Below are 18,739 nucleotides of genomic sequence, written 5' to 3'. Positions count from 1 at the left end.
TTTGTAATGACAAGTTACACTTGAGCTTATGCCTTATGGTAGGATTATATAGTTGTATACAGTAGTATTACACATATTAAAACAGAATGGTCTTTAAAGTTTCTGAAGAAGAGAAATATAAGGCCCATGGTTCGCAACATATCATAGCCCATTTTTAAAAAAGATTTCACAACTTCATTAGCCGAAAGGAAAAAAAGTTAGTACCCAAAATTAGGCGGCCGGTCAGAACCATGGGTATGATTATAAACATGGACGACATGGAGTGATTAGACGGCACGAGGATACGGTGGTCGGGACAGCGTATCTCATGACGTTTAATTTTCAATTCATATTTATGTTATTAACCGCATTTATAAAAATGGTGTTGGTCATTGTTTTGAATGTCTGAAAGTTACGAATGAATTAGAACTTCCTTAATTTACTTGTATTTTTTCGGTATGACTAGAAACCTTCCAGTTTGAGACAAATGTTACAAATTGGTATCAGAAGTTCAGAACCATACTCGATGAAACTAAAATTTCGCTAAGCATGTAAATAATTTATTAAAAATGAAAAACAATTTAGGTTTACTATCAATAATTATCAACCTAGACAAATGGTCCCATGGCAAAATATAGAAGTACTTAATATTAACCACAATTTTTTGGTCCATCCACTCGACCATCAAAAGATAATACGAAGTTATGACGATTTTGTTAGTTATTTTTTACTGAATGCAAAAGAAGAAAGGTAAAAACAAATTGTGACCACGGAGTTAGAAAAGACACTTAACACTAGAAGTCTTTCACAAGAAACCTAAGAATCAGCTGTCAATGGTGTAGAGCTTCAAACCCTAGCTCACATTTTCTCCCTGCAAAAAGTGAGAGCGATTCTTCGCCCATGAGTTAGAACCTCACAAGCCAAATTATGCCAACAGTGTGTACTCCCTCTAGCAAATTCATAACCAAAGTCGGCTAGGGCAGAACAAGGTTAGAAACAAATACCACCATACCGAAAGCCATTAGCCTTACAAGCTCCTCCAACAGCACCATGTTAACGCAAGAAAGAGGCTGATACGCAAAGCAAAGCTTACTTCTACCGTGATGTAACATAACCGAGCTTGAAGCAAATGCAACAACAATGAAACCGGTCTTGACTTGAATAAATTTATTTTCCAATGATACGATTTTCAAAGGCCGAGCGACCACAAACCCGAGGTTCGTATAATAGGGACTGGAGTTCACAATACACATTGTACACGGACTCCTTGTCTAGGTTGTCCTTGTGCCTTGGTGACAATGTTCAAAAGACAGTGTTTAGATCTTTTTTTATTTGCACAAAAAAATATATATATATATATATATATTTTAAAAATAATATAATATTGTACCATACGAAAGAATTATAATAATCACAATTTAAAATAGAACAAACACAAAAATATGTATATGTCCTTATCTTTATCCCGTAGGGGCCTAGTTTATAATGTCTCTTTGTTTCTCTCTTTTGAAACAATTGCAACAACAAAGATCTTAAAATCCTCTCAAATAATTCCCTAATTATTGTCTACTTACACATAAGTAAAACATATCAATACAGTGTCATCATCATTTCCTAACCATCGATATGCATTATAAAAAAAAAATTGCTTTAAAAATAAGCAAATAAGGTAACGAGTCATACCTAAACCCTTAAATTACAACTTATGCCATCGTCTTTTGTAATCTTCTTTTGATTCTATTTTTTCTCATCCCCAAAAAGGCAAAATCTCACAGTTACTTCTCTCTCTCTCTTCTTCTTCTTCTTCTCTTTCTCTCTTTCGTCGTCACTGTGAGTAGATCGGAAAATGGAACCATGGATTGACGATTTAGCCGACGATTTACAGAGTGTGAGTTTCACATCAGCGGGAACCACCGTGAATCGAAGCACAAGCTCCGGTTCTCGCTCCTCCTCCTCCGCCGCAGCTCTAACACCAGCACCATCAGCTCACGGTTCATTCTCATCCTCGAAACTCCCCCCTTCACTCCGATCGTCTCTCTCACTCTCCGATCTCAGATTCCGTCTCCGTCTCGGTTCCGGAGACATCGGTTCGGTTTTCTTAGCCGAATTCAAATCCCTAACCGCCGTAAACGTAACGGAAACCACCGCCGTTAAATTACCTCTGTTGGCAGCGAAGGTTATGGATAAAAAGGAGCTCGCGAGCCGGAGCAAAGAAGGTAGAGCGAAGACGGAGAGAGAGATACTCGAGTCTCTCGATCATCCGTTTCTTCCAACGCTTTACGCCGCCATTGATTCGCCGAAATGGCTCTGTTTGTTAACGGAGTTTTGTCCCGGCGGTGACCTTCATGTTCTCCGTCAAAAACAGACTTATAAACGTTTCCATGAATCCGCCGTCAGGTAACATTTCCGTTAAGTGAATTAATTTAAAAATATTCAGTTTCTAAATATATATATTGAAAAGTGGGAAGCAATTATTATGAAGAAGTGAATAATAATATAAAAAAGCTGATGAAATCAGGGGGAAGTGGGACTCTCGTCCAGCTGGCTAATTGTCTCGTAGTTAACACTTAAACACTCATAACTGAATTTATGGTTCCGTTAATTAATCACTAATTTATTGCCTTTTTAACGGTAATTATATCGTAATTATCATAAATCTTTAGATATATAAAGTAAATTATACTTAATCGATTTCCGTAATTTCGTCAATATTTTTTGGCAGTTTTCAATAATTAGCTTATATTTACATTTTGTAGATTTGTTGTTGGAATATGTTATTTATTGATTGATGTGCTTATATTTTCTTAAGACTAGACTAGAAAAGTCTATTTAGACCACACAAAAAAGGGACTAAAAAGTGTATTTTTAAATTAAAAGTTTAAAACCATAGAGAGGCCATTTATTTGTACTATATATGTAGTTTTTTAAGGGCAATTATAGACTAATTATGACATAGGCCCGTTAAGGTTGTTACTTGTTATAATTATCTTAGTGAAAATCACACACAATCGATGTTTTTATTTCCGTAATTTTGGCAGTTTTCACTAACGCTAGCTTATAAATTTGAAATGGTTTTTTTTTTCCAGATTTTTGTTATTGGAATATATTTATTTATTGATTGATGTGCTCGATAATGCTTTTTTTTTTAATATAAACTAGAAAAAGTCTATTTACGCCACACAAAAAAGGGACTAGAAAGTGTATTTTAATTTTAAACCAATAGAGTGGCTATTTTATTTATTCTATGTACGCAGATGTACGCACGATTAACAAAAGTGTGCATCTTACTTACATCATGTAAGTTACATGTGTGCGTATAGCGTACTAGCGTAGGGCAGCATAATTTAAGTAGTTGCAATCTGGTGCGATGCTTAAAAATAAAAAGTCAAAACGAGTGGGGTTTGACTTCGCTCTCGAAACAAATCATTTAAGACACGTGTAAGTTTTGTGGTGGAACCCAGGTGATTGAATTAAATCACGTAGCATGCCGTGGATGGGAACAAAAAAATGAATAGTATTTTTTTTTTTTTTTGTAGTTGGGCATGTGGTTACAGTACAAGCACATCCCAAATATTAAAACCGGTGGTTATTATGAATTATATTTTGTCAAATGATCTTAATGAGTTGGTCCTACAAATTAAGATGAAATTTTTGGAAAATTATGAAACTTTGTTTTGAAAAGTAGTTGTGGCTTAGAGTCGATGGTATAGTGCGGTCTGGTAGTAGATGAAGTTATATCATTGTTTGTTACTTGAGGTTAGCCACTTATTTATCCCTTTATGGACCAATTTTTGTATCACGTGATAATTACTAGAAAACCGGATCTTGTTCTTCTTCTTGGTAGATGTTTAGATCTGATTTGTTTTGTGTTCTTAAGTTATATTGTCAGATTGACTAGTGTAGTAGTTTACACGTTAACGATTCTAAAACTGAAGTCAAGGTTAAGTTACATCTAAATTGTTATGTAAATGAGTTTTTACAAGGTTTCCTCTTTTGTGTTAAAGTAAAATGATTGAAAATTGGGTCCAAAACATGTAGTCGAATCTTTTATCATGATTTGTAGGGATTCCTAAATATATATCTATATTTTTAAGGTTGTCCTACCAAAAAAAACTCAAGGTCCCATTTCTCTCCACTCAGCTGCATTTTACATTAGACTGGGTTATTTCCTTTCAATGAACTCAATTAGATTCTGGTTTTTTTCTTTAAAAGATATAGAGAACAATGGCTCTACGGAAATGGATATATGAACCGAATAAGTGTCGGGTTTTATCATTTGTGTGAACTTGTTCTTAGAATTTTGCCTGTTGTACAGTTTTTTCTCTGTTTTTGTGTGGAGTATGTTTGTGATTGTGGACCCGTGAAGGACAAAAAGGGTCGGCTAGAGGAATCTTGGGGTAATGTCTTAGCACCAGAAACTCTCTATTAGACAAAAGAGTTCGTTAAGCCAACCAACCTTGTAGGTCCATTTTTGTTCCTTGTGTATAGTGAATCAAACCCAAAAACATCATCTTCTTGTCCCCAAATCCAACAAATGCTGTTTTGTCACATTAACTAAAATCGTAACCAAAAAATTCCAAACAAAACTCTTGTTTAAAATTATTGCAAAATCTCAATTATTCGTTTTGTCCTCACTTCCATGTTTTCTTCTCTTTGTCTCTCTTCTTTTCACATTATACTAATCTCAACATCTCTTAACTATTTTTCAGATTCTATGTATCGGAAGTGATCGTGGCTATTGAATATCTTCACATGTTGGGGATTGTTTACCGCGATTTAAAGCCTGAGAACGTGTTGGTTCGATCAGATGGTCACATCATGCTAACCGATTTTGATCTCTCCTTAAAATGTGATGAATCGACTTCCACACCACAGATAGTGCTGAACCGGAACAACCTTCCTAATGGCTCGTCTGACCAGAATGAGAACCAAGGCATGGACCATCATCAAACCACATCGTCCTCTTGCATGATCCCTAACTGTATTGTCCCTGCTGTCTCTTGTTTCCACCCGAGAATCCGAAGGCGCAAGAAGAAAACTGATCACCGTAACAACGGTCCTGAGCTTGTGGCTGAGCCTGTGGACGTCCGGTCCATGTCCTTTGTTGGAACGCATGAGTACTTGGCTCCTGAGATTGTTTCAGGTATTCTTCAAATCTACCTCATTCTCAACTCCCCTGTTTTTGCTTTTTTGTTTAGAACATACCAAATCCTTTAAAAGAATGCCCAAGCTCTCCTAACATGAGTGAAACATAAAATGTGGATGGCAGGAGAAGGGCATGGGAGTGCGGTGGACTGGTGGACATTGGGGATATTCATGTTCGAGCTGTTCTACGGAACGACGCCATTCAAAGGGATGGACCACGAGTTAACTCTTGCGAACATCGTGGCTCGAGCCCTCGAATTCCCAAAAGAGCCAACGATTCCAAGCGCGGCCAAGGATCTGATCTCTCAGCTACTGGCCAAGGACCCAAGCCGACGGTTAGGATCATCTCTCGGGGCAACGGCCGTGAAACGCCACCCATTTTTCCAAGGAGTGAATTGGGCATTGCTCATGTGTACTCGTCCTCCTTTTCTTCCTCCGCCTTTTCGCAAAGACCTTTTGTCAGACGACATTTGTCCGGAAACCCATGTAGACTATTATTAATATCTTAATTAGCACTACGTAATTAATCAATTTCTTCAGTTACTACTACAGTACTAGTATAGTTACACTTCATGAAATAAGAATTAGCAGAAATGCATTTATTAATTGTCTAATATAGTTGTTTTTCATAAAACGAAAAACCTAGTACTGTAGTTTGTAGTTAGTAGAAATGCATTTTAATAGAAGTTTAGATGTTTTTTTTGTCAGAAAGTTTAGATATTTTCATCATATAATTTTGACATGCAAATGGAAACGCACGTAGCACGTTATTGTGTCAACTAATTTACACATATTAAAAAACAATTAAATTTTCTGTTTTGCTGTTCATTAATATATATTTTTATTTGATATATGCAATTAATAAGCTAAAACTCAGAAATAAAATTAGAAAATTGTTTGCATAGTAAATACAAAAGGATAAGTAATACTTATGAACTAAAAAATAACTCTAAAACAACAACTAAAAAAAATGGAAGGAATATTTTGTTTGAAAAAAAGCTAGATAAGATATTTAGAGCATCTCCATTGGTTGCATTGCATTTAAGCAAAGTTGTTAGCTTAAAAAGCTAAAAAAAATAAATCAGAAATCCTAATTAGCTAACAATCGATCTTTACCTTACACATTTTAGGAACAATGCTTAGCTAACACGTGTGAGCTTCTGAGTAAAATTTTAGGAGAAAAAGAAAAAAAAAAGCGGTATTTTTTTTTTTTTTATCCCTGTCGTCTTTACTCTTTTCGTCATCGAAGAATAGTTTCATCTTGATTGAGGAAGAAACTCGACATACATCCATCGACGATTCGGGAAACCCAAGCAGCAGTCTAATCTTAACGAGGTATGATCCAATTTCTACACTTCTCTCTGTTTAGTCGATTGGGAATTGTTTAGTCGATTGGGAATTCTTGATCCCCTCTTAAACTAAGATAGATTCACACGTTTTTTTCTTCTCCAAAGCCGAGATTCGCATTTCGGCTTTTCATTTGGAGGTACACTTCACAGTCACTTGGCTCCACCGTTGGTAAGGCCTCTTCCTGTTACAAATAGCGTTTTCAGCTTGTAGCATTTGTGATGACTTTTGAATCAAAAGTTTTGATTTTGGTGTGTAAATGGTTTAGGTTGTAACTGTGAAAGTAGAATGTAGAATTGAGGTTTGAATCTGATATTGTGTGTATATGAGATGAATCCTTTGTGTTTGGTAGTACTCATTCATTGTCTTTGTTAGTGACTATAGCCGTTTGTTGTTTTTGAATATAGCCGTTTGTTGTTTATGGAGTGGGTTCTATCTCCAAAATACTACAGTTTTTGATGTGCTTATTTTGACCATATTAGGATTTGGTTATGTCTTTTGGATCAATTATTTTAGTTTTGGATTCAGACTCAAACATTCGATTTTAACAATGAGCTTATTTTGGTGCTTGGATTATACCTCGTGATCTCCTCTTTTACCTTAAATATACTACCTTTAATTGATATGTCTTCGTTGTTACCAAATTACAGTATTCAGTTTGCTTTAGCTCTTGCTCTGTCGCCTCTGCACTTTACCCAACAAAAGAATTTATTTGGGTATTGATTTCCTTAACAGGATATTTTGATGAACCGTAGCATCAAGGATGCTCTTATTGCAGAGTAAAAGTTCTTTCTTAGTCGCCCTGTAAGACTGCTTCATTCTTTCTATTTGCTTTCTCAGTGTTACATTGACTGATCTGACACATGATTATTGGTATAGCTGTCCACTAGCTTAAAATCGGTCTCACTGATCGTTTGGGTGTTTTTACTTGTCTTTTAAACATAATCGGTGTGGAGCTTAGTCTTCCTTCTCCTTGTTTCACAAACACGCCTTCTCTCTCTTCCTTCTCCTTTAACCACCAACCAAAAACTTTACTATGGAACCATTTAGTGAAACTTCTGGTTTTATGGATCTTTTAACTAGTCAAACCACAACCAACAATTTAAATTAAGGACCACAATTTTAGATACTACAAATGGACCATAAAATAGAATGTTTTTAAGAAATTTGTTAACTTCACTTTTATTCAAAATTAATATTTTTAGCAATTTTGCTTAAATGCAACCAATGAAGATGCTCTTATGGCAGCTGCAAAAACCCCAAAGCCCCAAAACAAACAAAAATTCAAAACTAATGCAAACTTGAACAAGACGAAGACGGCTGGGAAATTTGTGATAATCTTATTCATGTGTAGTCTTTACATTATATAGCAAACCTAGATGCAGGAAAAGGAAACTAAGAATATACAGACTCTGTAGAGATGGTAGTCGAATATACAAGTAGTAAATGAGATATGAGAGAGAAGAATAATAAGCTGAGAGTGCTAAGCTTAACACCCCCACTCAAGTTGGAGCATGGGGATTTCTAATGCCCAACTTGCAGAGCATTGATTGAAAAGGACCACAACCAAGTGCCTTGGTGAGCACATCGGCGAGCTGCTCCGTAGTATGAACTTTCTTGGTGCAGATCACACCATCCAGAATAGCATTATGAACGTTGTGACAATCAACTTCTATGTGTTTTGTGCGTTCGTGAAAAACAGGATTCGCGGCTATGTGTAATGCAGCTTGGCTATCACAATGTAAGGCAGTAGGTTCATGTTGTTTAACACCAAGATCAGCCAGAAGCGCACGTAGCCAAATCAACTCGTCAACGGTCTTGGACATACAACGGTACTCAGCCTCAACAGATGATCGAGACACAACTTTTTGTTTCTTCGTTTTCATGAGATGGGAGAGGTGCCGAGAGTGATAAACCAACCACTAAGAGAACGTCGAGTCAGACGACACCGCGTAATCAGAGTCACACCACCCATGGAGTTTTAAATCACAATCCGAGTTTAAGAAAATACCTTGCCCAGCATTTCCTTTCAAGTAGTGAACGACCAGCAACGCAGCTGTCCTGTGATCAACACGTGGTTGTTGCATAAACTGTGTGAGAATGTGGACACTATAAGCAAGGTCCGGACGAGTCGCTGCAAGATATATTAACCTCCCAACAAGACGTCTATAGCGTTGAGGATCAGCTAAGAGAGCACTCTTGCTCATGGCCAGATTATGTTGTTGTTCCATTGGAGAGTCAGCTGGTTTGGATCCAAGTAAACCAGCTTCACTTATAATATCCAGAGCGTACTTTCTTTGACTAAGAAAGAGTCCTTCTCGTCGACAAACAAGAGATTTCTTAAGCCGACAAACAAGAGTCTTGTCATCAGTGCGGAAACTAGGTGGCGGTGTCATATACACCTCTTCGTCAAGATCGCCATGTAAAAAGGCGTTATGTACATCCATCTGATGTAACTCCCAACCTCGAACCGAAGCAACACCGAGAAACGCACGAACAGTAGTCATTTTAATAACTGGAGAAAAGGTGTCCTTGTAATCTACTCCTTCAATCTGCTTATTCCCAAGTGCTACTAAGCGGGCTTTGTATCTTTCGATATTGCCATCAGCACGATATTTAATTCGGAAGACCCATTGACTGCCGATGACATGCTTCCCAGGAGGCAAATGCGTTAAAACCCATGTTTTAGTAATCTCAAGAGCATCGACCTCCTTACGCATAGCATCTCTCCACACTTTCTCAGCGACGGCAACCCGAAAGAATCTGGGTTCAACACCAGCAGTAATGGAGGCTAAGAAAGCTCGATGTGAAGGAGAGAAATTTTCATAGGCAACATATTCCGAAATTGGATAGATGCAGTCGAATGGTTCTGTTTCAATATCGATTGAATTAATCTCCACACCCTTAAAACCATCGAGGGGAATTGTTTGTAGCACATAATCTTGCAACTTAGCTGGTTTGCGTTTTTCCCGGCACCCACGACCCAAATCTTCAACTCTGTTTTCATTTGCTATTTCTTCGATATCAGAAGTGGTGGTAGAAGATGAACTTTCTTTCACAGGAGAAACAACAGACGGACTAAAAAGCACAACAACTTTACCATGTTGATCAGCTGAAATCAAGTTGTCTACAGCTGGCGGTGGTGAAATCTCTGCAATCGGCAGTGGTGTGGTCTCGCCAATCAACAATGGTGTTGTCTCTGCAACTGGCAGTGAGGAGGTCTCTGCAACTGGCAGTGAGGAGGTCTCTGCAACCGGTGTAACCTCTGTTGCAAAATCATTAAATAAATCCCATCAACGACATCACATGGTTCTCCATCGCCAAGTGACGGAATTTGGAAAGGAAATGTGACTTCAACAAACACAACATCTCAAGAGGAGAATATATGTTTTGTATCAAGATCAAATAAATTCCAACCCTTTTTACCATATGGATATCCAACAAAAATGCAACGCCGGCTTCTAGAACTGAATTTATCATTGTTCCTTTTCTGGTTATGTGCGAAAGCCAAACAACCAAAAACACGCAAGTTGTCATACGACGGAGGTGAACCATATAGAAATTCATATGGCGTTTTTCCATTCAAAACACTTGACGGAGTTCTGTTAATGAGATATGTTGCAGTAAGGATCGTTTCTCCCCAAAATTTAACAGGTAGAGAGGATTGAAAGAGAAGAGCACGAGCTACATTTAAAATGTGACGATGCTTACGTTCAACTCTTCCATTTTGTTGTGGAGTTCCAACACAAGATGTCTGATGCAAAATTCCCTTTTCTCGAAATTCAGCCGAGAGACATGTAAATTCTATGCCGTTATCACTTCTTACTATCTTGATATTCTTCTCAAATTTTCGCAAAACAAATGCCATAAAATTTCTGAGAGTTTGACCGACTTGTCTTTTATCATGAAGAAGATAAACCCATAAGCCACGAGAATGATCGTCGACGATTGTCAAAAAGTAGTAAGAATTACACATTGTTGGAGTTCTGTAAGGCCCCCATAAGTCACAATGAATCATATCAAAAATCCCATTACTTTTATTATCACTTGAATGAAAAACATCACGACATTGTTTGGCTTGAAGACAAGTATCACAAGTCGAAAAATCTTTAACTCTAGTACCAATAGAAGGAAGCAAATCAAAAACTCGATTTGACGGGTGTCCTAGCCGTTGATGCCAAACATCTTCAGCTCCATCTTTATTCATACGTAAAGCAGTAAAAGTTGTCACACGCCGAAAGAAGTACAAGCCGTCTCGAAGCTCACCCGCGCCACTGAGGCTCTTCGTCAAACGGTCCTGAATAACACAACCCTTGTTAGCTATTTGCATAACACAATCTAACTCTGCAATCAGCGGTGACACTGAAATCAAGTTGCATCTCAAGTCTGGAACTAGCAGCACATTCCGTAGACTAAACTCAGCATCAAACCTAACTGTTCCCTTTTGCCGTGAAATAGTTTTGTTTCAATTTGGCAAACCAATTGCACACGGCAATATATACTTCAGGTCAATAAAAAAATCACTATTTCCGGTCATATGATTCGATGCACCTGTATCTAAAACCCAGTCAAGAGATTCGAGGTTACCGTTTAGACGAGGTGCAGTTCCTTGTTTCTGAACATCCAAGAGCTTGATCAATGCAGTCCACTGTTCATTAGTGAGACCAGTGTACCCAGATTTCTCTGCAGCAGCACTCGCTTCACCAGCCTCTTGTACCACTACTGCATTTTCACGAACAGCTCCTCCACGTCCACGCCCTTTGACTCCACGACCTCCTTGTCGAGATCGTTCCATCCACCACTATGGATATCCAATCGTTTGAAAACAAGTATCGGCTGTGTGACCAGTTTTCTTGCAGCTTACACATACAAGCTTTCTCTTATCTTCAGAGCCACCACTTGTTCTGCCTGTCCTCGCCACAAACGCCACTTGTGTGTTCTGTTGTTCTCTTCCGCGCATCACGGTCTGAACACGTTCCACCGATTTGATCTTTGCATAAACTTGGTTCATTGTGGGAAGAGGATCAGTGTTGATTATAGCAGAGCGCACACCTTCATACATTGTTTCTTCCAAGCCAAGAAGAAACTGGTGCACTTTTTCATCTTCACGCTTCTTCTCTGCTTCTGCTCCGAGATTACACTTGCAGCCACCACACCGACATACCAAAATCTTATCATAATTCATCAGATCTTCCCAAAGGATTTGCAATTTCCCATAGTACTCAATAATCGTCATACCTCATTGCCTTAGATTTACAAGTTCAGCCTTAATTTCTTGGATTCGTGGACCATTCCCTTCAGAGAATCGATCCTTGATTTCTTGCCACAACTCCAGTGGATCTTCTTTATTTGCAAGAGTGCGACGCACCTTTGGTTCAATCGTATTAAGTATCCACAAGGTAACCATGGAATTTGCAGACACCCAATCTTCATATTCATCAGAGTCGTCTCTAGGTTTCGTTATCGTCCTGTCAACGAAACCATATTTCTTCTTCACGCGTAGAGCAGTTCGAACTGCCTGTGCCCATTCATCAAAGTTATCGCCATTGAATTGAACTTGAGCGATAACTGCATCAGGATTTTCGTTTGCAGCCAATTGATAGTTTGGCGCAATAGTTTTTGTAGTGTTCACGATCTTTTCCACAGTTGTCTCAGATTTCAGATCTGCCATTTTTGATTGACTCTGATACCATGAACAAGAGGAAGACGACTGGGAAATTTGTGATAATCTTATTTATGTGTAGCCTTTACATTATATAGCAAACCTAGATGCAGGAAAAGGAAACTAAGAATATACAGACTTTGTAGAGATGGTAGTCGAATATACAAGTAGTAAATGAGATATGAGAGAGAAGAATAATAAACTGAGAGTGCTAAGCTTAACAAAACTAGTAGTAAACCTAAGTACAATTGCAAATACACCTTTTTTTTTTTGGTCAAAAAAAGAAATGCACCTAATATTGCATTTCAGTCATTTATTGTTTTACTGAAATTTTGGTACAAATAAATGAGTATCACATTTATGCATCATCATAAAAAAATTATTAATGTCTTTCTGAATTTTGATACAACTACAGCCATTTGAATTTAGGACAAGCAATTTTTTTTTTTTTTTTTTAAGATATTTCCAATGGATTTGGACAGATAAATGACGTAATTGAATGAAGAAGACCCACGTGCCTCATTCATGACATATAGAGGAAGTAACTTCACGTGCATGGCTTTATTGTAATCGTACTTTTGGCTTATCCTAAAACTTTACCAACCAATCATGGATTCTACACCAATTCGACCGTATGGGTAGGCCTTATTAAGTCATGGGTTCTCTTTCTCTATGAGTTCATGATATATTAGTAGCTGCCGGTTTCGGACAAGTGTAGAAGAAAATAAAATTCAAAAAAAGAAAACATTTTTGCAATGATAAACACAATTGATGCACGCGAAGTTCAACCAAAGTATAAAACGTAACAGATAATTTGTCAACAACTCAACATAGTGTTAACTGATGCAACGCAATACCACACTACTTGTTCGGCTCTTTGTTGAGGGTCACCAAGAACTTGAAGCCGAAAATTAATGATCCAATAGTCCTCTTAAGGCTCCCCACGCACCTAGCCTTGCTTTTGTTTACCTTAGAACTCCAAGAATAATTCAAAGAGAATTAAGTTCCATATATTGGAATGGTCGAGCTAGTCTTTGCTTCCAAATTTAAATTTTGTTGAAAATGAATAATTTACATTTTAACATATATTATTTTGGCTCTCCATTAACATAGATGAGGCCAAATATATTAAAATAAAATTAGAAGAAATCAGTATAGTTATTTTTTGTAGTGATGATTTAGTTATTAAAGTCAATGCTCTCACAACATGATTGGTCGTGGTTCCACAATCACGTAGCAAAGATGAAAACAGAAACAAACAGAAGGGGAACAATTTATAAGCTGGATTTATCATAATTTCATATAACACTTTGTCTTTTGTATCTATTACATTTCGATTTCAGATTTTCTATGAATAGTTCATTAAAAAAATGCTTTATAGCTAGACATTTTATAGATAAATTCTAATTAATATAATATAAAAAGAATGAATATAATACAATACTCGATTCATTGGAAACAATGTAGGTACATTTAACTTATATATATATATATATATATATATATATATATATATATAGGAGCAAGCAATATACTCTTTTTATTCAATCAATGAATAAAATCTGGTCTCTCTTGTCTCTGTATATGAGATGAACTCAAATAGAGTTTCTCATCGCTCTACTAATTAATAATGGAAACTATTTCAAAGAGGCTTACGGCCAGGTTTGTCCGTATCTTATGGAAATGTCCCACTTCCACGTGATATGTTTGGCAGGAGAGGCTAACACCCACGTTAATATGCCGAAATTATATATGTAATTTTGGTTGTTAACAATAGTTTTAGTTGATTGCATTAATATTTTCATAAATATTTTATATTTATATACTTAAAACGTAGCTCAATTATTTATCCAAATATGAGATTTTTTAAGTCCTATATTTGAAAAATACCCAAAGCTTTTATAATAATTTCACTGTTAAAGAAAATTTAAACTATAAAATAAAATACATATTATTAAATAAGTGCCAATTTAAAACTCTCGTTTTTTTTTTGTTGTTGTAGTGCCAATTTAAAACTCCACATTCATATATTGTTAGCTTATGTTAGTGAAAACTTTAAAACAATTAAAGTGATTGTAAACCTTAGTTATTGCTCTTTCTTTTAAGTGTCTATCTTTAATTTTTTTTTTAAAGATAGACACTTAAAATGAGTTTAATTTCTGGAATTATAAATTTTGTGAAGAATAATACAGGTTCCCTTTTAACTAATTTGTTTAAAATAGACACTTTGAAAAATTGAGTTGTAATTTTTATATTTTTAACTTTTCTAAGAATACTATGATTTTACAAAAAATTAGCTATTATTTGAACATCTTAGAAAGTTAAAGTTATTTTTTAGTTTTTGTTCAATGATAGTGTAATATTAAGGTCTTGTATATAGAGACAAATATTTCTCGTGAGGAGGAGAAGCAACCTGAGTTCAAAGATGGAGCAAGCAATTGCTTATATAGTTATATGTTATGTTTTTCATCCAATACTAGGATTTAACCCGCGGTACACCGTGGGACAATATTTTTAATTTTAAAAATTTAAAATTTATATTATTATTTTATTATTGTTTTATTAATTTTAAAAATATAAAATTTTACACGTATTTGATATAAGTATTCAAAGTATAAGATTTTTGTAGTGTTTTCAAGGTTTTAACCCGTGTGGTATATGTATAGTCTAGTAATACATTTATCTCCTGGTACACATCTAAAAATGTTTAAAAAAAAACAATTCCACTTAACTCCTTGTATATGATTAATGCCAACCCGTCTCACCAAAATCAAAATAATTTTTTACGTAAAAAAAATAATCAAAATAAGTTTTTTATCAAGTTTAATTATATTAATTGTTTTACCAAATTAGCATACTTATATAGTTTATAATTTTTCCATGTCAATATATATAATTTATGATAATTAATAGAATTTTAATTTTTTTGGTAATTCCTCAAAAAATAAAAAATAGACCAAATTATATGGGGGTTTTCAACATATTTAATGTGACATTTTATAATTGGATTTTTGGTTTAGGAAATTTATTAATGTTAATATAATTATGGATATTGTAAACTTTTGTTATGGAAAATTTGTTGTATATCATTTAAATTTGAGAGATTCTAGCATCCATAAAAATAGTTTTGGAAATTTAATGGGTTAAAACTTTAATGGGTAGAGTTGTTTTTGGAAAAATCGGAATGTATAGATGTTGTTAAGATTTTATGGCAATAAATGTAACAAATGTTGGTCAATTTAAGAAAGTTTAGTATTTGAGTTTCTCTCCAATATTATTTATAGAATTGTTTTAGGAGTTAATGTTGTAAAAAAAATTAAATAATTAAAACTTAAAGTATATAAACCAAAAAGTACTTCAAAAATGTTAATATAGATATTCGAGGAACTATGACAACATATGATATCTCTTTTTTACATAAGTATTAAAGCAAGATTATGTGATTTATTATTAAAAAATATGACTGCTCTTTATTGCGTTGCTGAATCTTATCGGGGAAGGACATCTAAAAGGAATATTGAAAGTGAGACTCAAGTTCTTGTAACAAATCTTTCTCAATTCTTTAAAGGTACTATATTATCTCCAAACAAAATTCTTGTAACAAATCTTTCTCAATTCTTTCAGCCTTCGTAAACATATATTCTCTCTGGCCTCTTCTTTATTTTATTGTTTTTAAGTTTTCTGTTTCATAACTATGGCTAATTGCTCATTATGTTGTCATTTTTGTTCATTACTCAACAAATCCATCATGAACATTGTTTCGCAGCAATGCACATAGGCGAGAAAGAAAGTTTGGAGTTGTGGTTTGTCAAGAAAAAAGTAAGGTAATCTAACATTTTCTGTTGAATACACATACAATTATTATTTTAATTGATTAAAATATTCTAAAGTGTAGATTCAATTAAAATATTCTAAAGTGTCGATTTGTTTTTTCATTGTAATCTAATTTTGCAGATAAAAATGACTTCAACTACAATGATAATTCAAAAGCTCATCATAATCATGAATACGAGTAGAAGACACAAAACATAAGAAAAAAATGCAAGTTTTCAAGATTGATGAAGAAAAAATGCAAGTTTTCAAGTTTGATGAAGAAACAATGTGATGCTGCTTGTGATTGATTATTTCTATTATTTTTAGTGATGTATAGGAAAAATCTTTCAAAGATTATATGACATTTGAAAAGGAGTGATTTTAGGAGAAAAATTTGTATTGTTAGTGATATAAAAAACTGAAAACAGCAATTAATGGTGTCTAGAAAAAAAACTAATTAAGGGATGCAATAATTACGATAGCAATTTCTGCAAATATTTAAACTAATAAAAAAAATTACGACATTTATTTTGGGTTATTATCTACAAAATATTACTATCAATTATCATAAGTGATACAATTATTATAAGTATTTATGAAATTAACACTAATATTTACATCAATTTTCTAACTGATATAAATATTTTACATCACTTTTTATAATCGAAACAAATATATTAACATCATTTCTATTAACCGATGTGAAATTTAAATCACTTTTTGCAATGGATGCATATTAACATCGATTACAAAAGTTGATACAAATATTTGAAATATTAACATCATTTAAAAATAAACTGATACAAATTATTTGCATCAACAAAATGTAAATCATTTATAAAAGTGATGTAAATTATTTTTACATCATTTAAAAATGATGTAAATATATAAAATAAATGATGTAAGACAACAATTTTTTTGTAGTGTGTTTGTATGCATAATCATTCTCATAACTAAATGTTTTGTTTTGAGAAGCTAGGGATATAACATAAAGGTCATAGTTGCTCGAAAAAAATTAAGGTACCGAGAATCACCATTTATAAAGGTTGATTGATTTGGTTCATCATATTCGTCCTCTAACCCAAAATCTAATGATACTTCTTTTTTGATCATATCAATTTTTACATAAATTATTTGATGTCATAAGAATGAATATGACCATAAAAGAAGTATACTTAGATTTTATGATGGATGGAAGGCAAGTATGATAAACCAATTCAATCAATCTAAATAGCTGGTGAAACTATTTTTGGTCACCTTAACGATTTTTGAGCTGTTAGGATCTTAATATTCTCATCTCTTTCAGTATATTAAGATTTAAGTGTTTACATTTTTACATTACATTTTATAGAACAACAAAATCACATACTAGCTATAACAGTTAATTAGAAAATCTACATATCACTAAATAATGTTTGGTAACATTAAACGCGAATGGTTCACAATTTTCTTCGGATCATGTTCAATACATGAATTTTCAATGATTGCAACAATAATACCTTTACGAGAGATTGCTTCCATTTTTATGGTGGTTGCGTTACGATTGAGAGATGTGTTATTAGTCCTTGTCAAAATGATTCTATAGACAAAAATATAAAGATAAAAAATAAGAAAAAATTAAAAAATAAAAAATACTTTTTTTTATTTCATTTGTTTTAGAAGGTTTATGTGATGAATATTTAAAAAGTTAAAAAACAACTCATGTTTATCATTGAATCAACATCTATGATGTGACGAATGATATCTTGTTTCTCATTGAATCAGCATCTATAATGTGACTCAACATCTCTCTAAACTTTTTAAATCATTTTTTGAATATCTATTTTATATGTAGTTTTATGTGTCATCCAATAAGAATCTGTATGAATCCATAATTTTGTTCTTTAACTTTTTTTCAAAAAAAATTTTATCAGTTTTTTTTGTCAACATAATAACATATATTTTAATTTTTTAACATTAATGATGAATTAAACGTTAATTATTTGAATCATGTTAAGTGCTTTGATTGGAACGATTCAATTATTTCGAATAAAAACAATGAACCTTTCAACGTTGGTAAATAAAATGAAGTCATAAAAATTCAGAAATTAGTACTAAAAGAGGTATGACGTGTGCATTTGTCTGTGATTTTATGCGTAAAATATGTATGCATGTGTAACATTTTGCATGTAATATTGTTTCAAACTACGCGTGCAATTATTCAATATTAAGTAAAAGATATTCTTATCAAAATATACATACATACGTACAAAATAGAAGTTGATCAGTAATTAAAATATCTCAAATTTACCATTACTACAAAGCTGTATCATGCTAATCAACAAATAAATTATGAATTAATCAGACGGAATTTAATTATTTTCTATGTAGCCATGCAAATAATTCTTGCAATACATTTAATAAGAACGGTCAACCATATTAATTTTGTTGAGAAAACTTTTTTGGTTGTTTTGCAATACATTTAATAAGAAGCGGTCAACCATTTTTTTTTTTTTTGAGGATTAGATATTGAAACAAACTAAACATCGATAGTTAAATATGTATTTATAATATTGGTGACATTAAAAAAATTATTTTTACTAGAATAATTAATGATAGTAAAACATGATGTACTAAAAATTTTTGAGAAAATTAGTTAGTTTTTCAATTGTCTATATGGGCAAGTAATTTCCTTTTAATAATTGTTATTGTCCCAATCTCCACTATGATATGATTCTGTCATCATGCTAAACTACTACGTATGTTAAATTGTTGTATATAAAAACTACTATGAAATATTGTTAACCTTAACAT

At 33.8% G+C, this 18,739-nt stretch overlaps 2 protein-coding genes and 2 long non-coding RNA genes across 6 annotated transcripts; 3 read left to right on the top strand and 1 right to left on the bottom strand.

The window, feature by feature from the left end:
* The first annotated feature begins 1,641 nt into the window (after window positions 1-1,641).
* Window positions 1,642-5,655, top strand: LOC104780310 (protein kinase G11A-like). Of its 2 annotated transcripts, none has more exons than XM_010504811.3 (3): window positions 1,642-2,376; window positions 4,689-5,122; window positions 5,249-5,655. In XM_010504811.3, exons 1-3 carry the CDS (start codon window positions 1,826-1,828, stop codon window positions 5,623-5,625), a joined length of 1,362 nt encoding a protein of 453 aa, XP_010503113.2. In that variant the 5' UTR covers window positions 1,642-1,825; the 3' UTR covers window positions 5,626-5,655. The 2 variants fall into 2 exon arrangements, with proteins under 2 accessions (XP_010503113.2, XP_087366341.1); XM_087510215.1 differs by having other exon boundaries at window positions 1,702-4,376.
* A 621-nt stretch (window positions 5,656-6,276) lies between these two features.
* LOC109132673 (uncharacterized) lies at window positions 6,277-12,915 on the top strand. 2 transcript variants are annotated; one of them, XR_015596759.1, is made up of 4 exons: window positions 6,277-6,459; window positions 6,579-6,642; window positions 7,207-7,275; window positions 12,616-12,915. It is a non-coding gene; the product is annotated as an uncharacterized LOC109132673 (long non-coding RNA). The 2 variants fall into 2 exon arrangements; XR_002037686.2 differs by lacking the exon at window positions 12,616-12,915 and having other exon boundaries at window positions 7,207-7,456.
* On the bottom strand, window positions 10,486-12,444 carry LOC109132671 (uncharacterized). Its single transcript, XM_019244619.2, has 2 exons — window positions 11,059-12,444; window positions 10,486-10,768 (listed from the first exon to the last, which is right to left on the bottom strand). The coding sequence occupies exon 1, from the start codon at window positions 12,140-12,142 to the stop codon at window positions 11,711-11,713; it is 432 nt and encodes a 143-aa protein (XP_019100164.2). The 5' UTR covers window positions 12,143-12,444; the 3' UTR covers window positions 10,486-10,768; window positions 11,059-11,710.
* Window positions 12,916-15,483: 2,568 nt separating the features above from the next.
* On the top strand, window positions 15,484-16,376 carry LOC147945804 (uncharacterized). The gene is made up of 3 exons (XR_015596348.1): window positions 15,484-15,701; window positions 15,900-15,957; window positions 16,088-16,376. It is a non-coding gene; the product is annotated as an uncharacterized LOC147945804 (long non-coding RNA).
* The last annotated feature ends 2,363 nt before the right edge of the window (window positions 16,377-18,739 follow it).

The sequence above is a fragment of the Camelina sativa genome, chromosome 4 (genome assembly GCF_030686135.1).
Source record: "Camelina sativa cultivar CO46 ecotype springtype chromosome 4, ASM3068613v1".
Taxonomy (NCBI): Eukaryota; Viridiplantae; Streptophyta; class Magnoliopsida; order Brassicales; family Brassicaceae; genus Camelina; species Camelina sativa.
This window is presented reverse-complemented; position numbering and strand designations above follow the sequence as displayed.

What these genes read in the sequence shown, in the direction of transcription:
- LOC104780310 (XM_010504811.3), top strand. Translation starts at nt 1,826, where the DNA reads ATGGAACCATGGATTGACGATTTAGCCGACGATTTACAGAGTGTGAGT. An exon ending in TTCCATGAATCCGCCGTCAG is followed by an intron (nt 2,377 to 4,688) that starts GTAACATTTCCG and finishes ACTATTTTTCAG; the next exon opens with ATTCTATGTATCGGAAGTGA. An exon ending in GGCTCCTGAGATTGTTTCAG is followed by an intron (nt 5,123 to 5,248) that starts GTATTCTTCAAA and finishes TGTGGATGGCAG; the next exon opens with GAGAAGGGCATGGGAGTGCG.
- LOC109132671 (XM_019244619.2), bottom strand. Translation starts at nt 12,142, where the DNA reads ATGGCAGATCTGAAATCTGAGACAACTGTGGAAAAGATCGTGAACACT.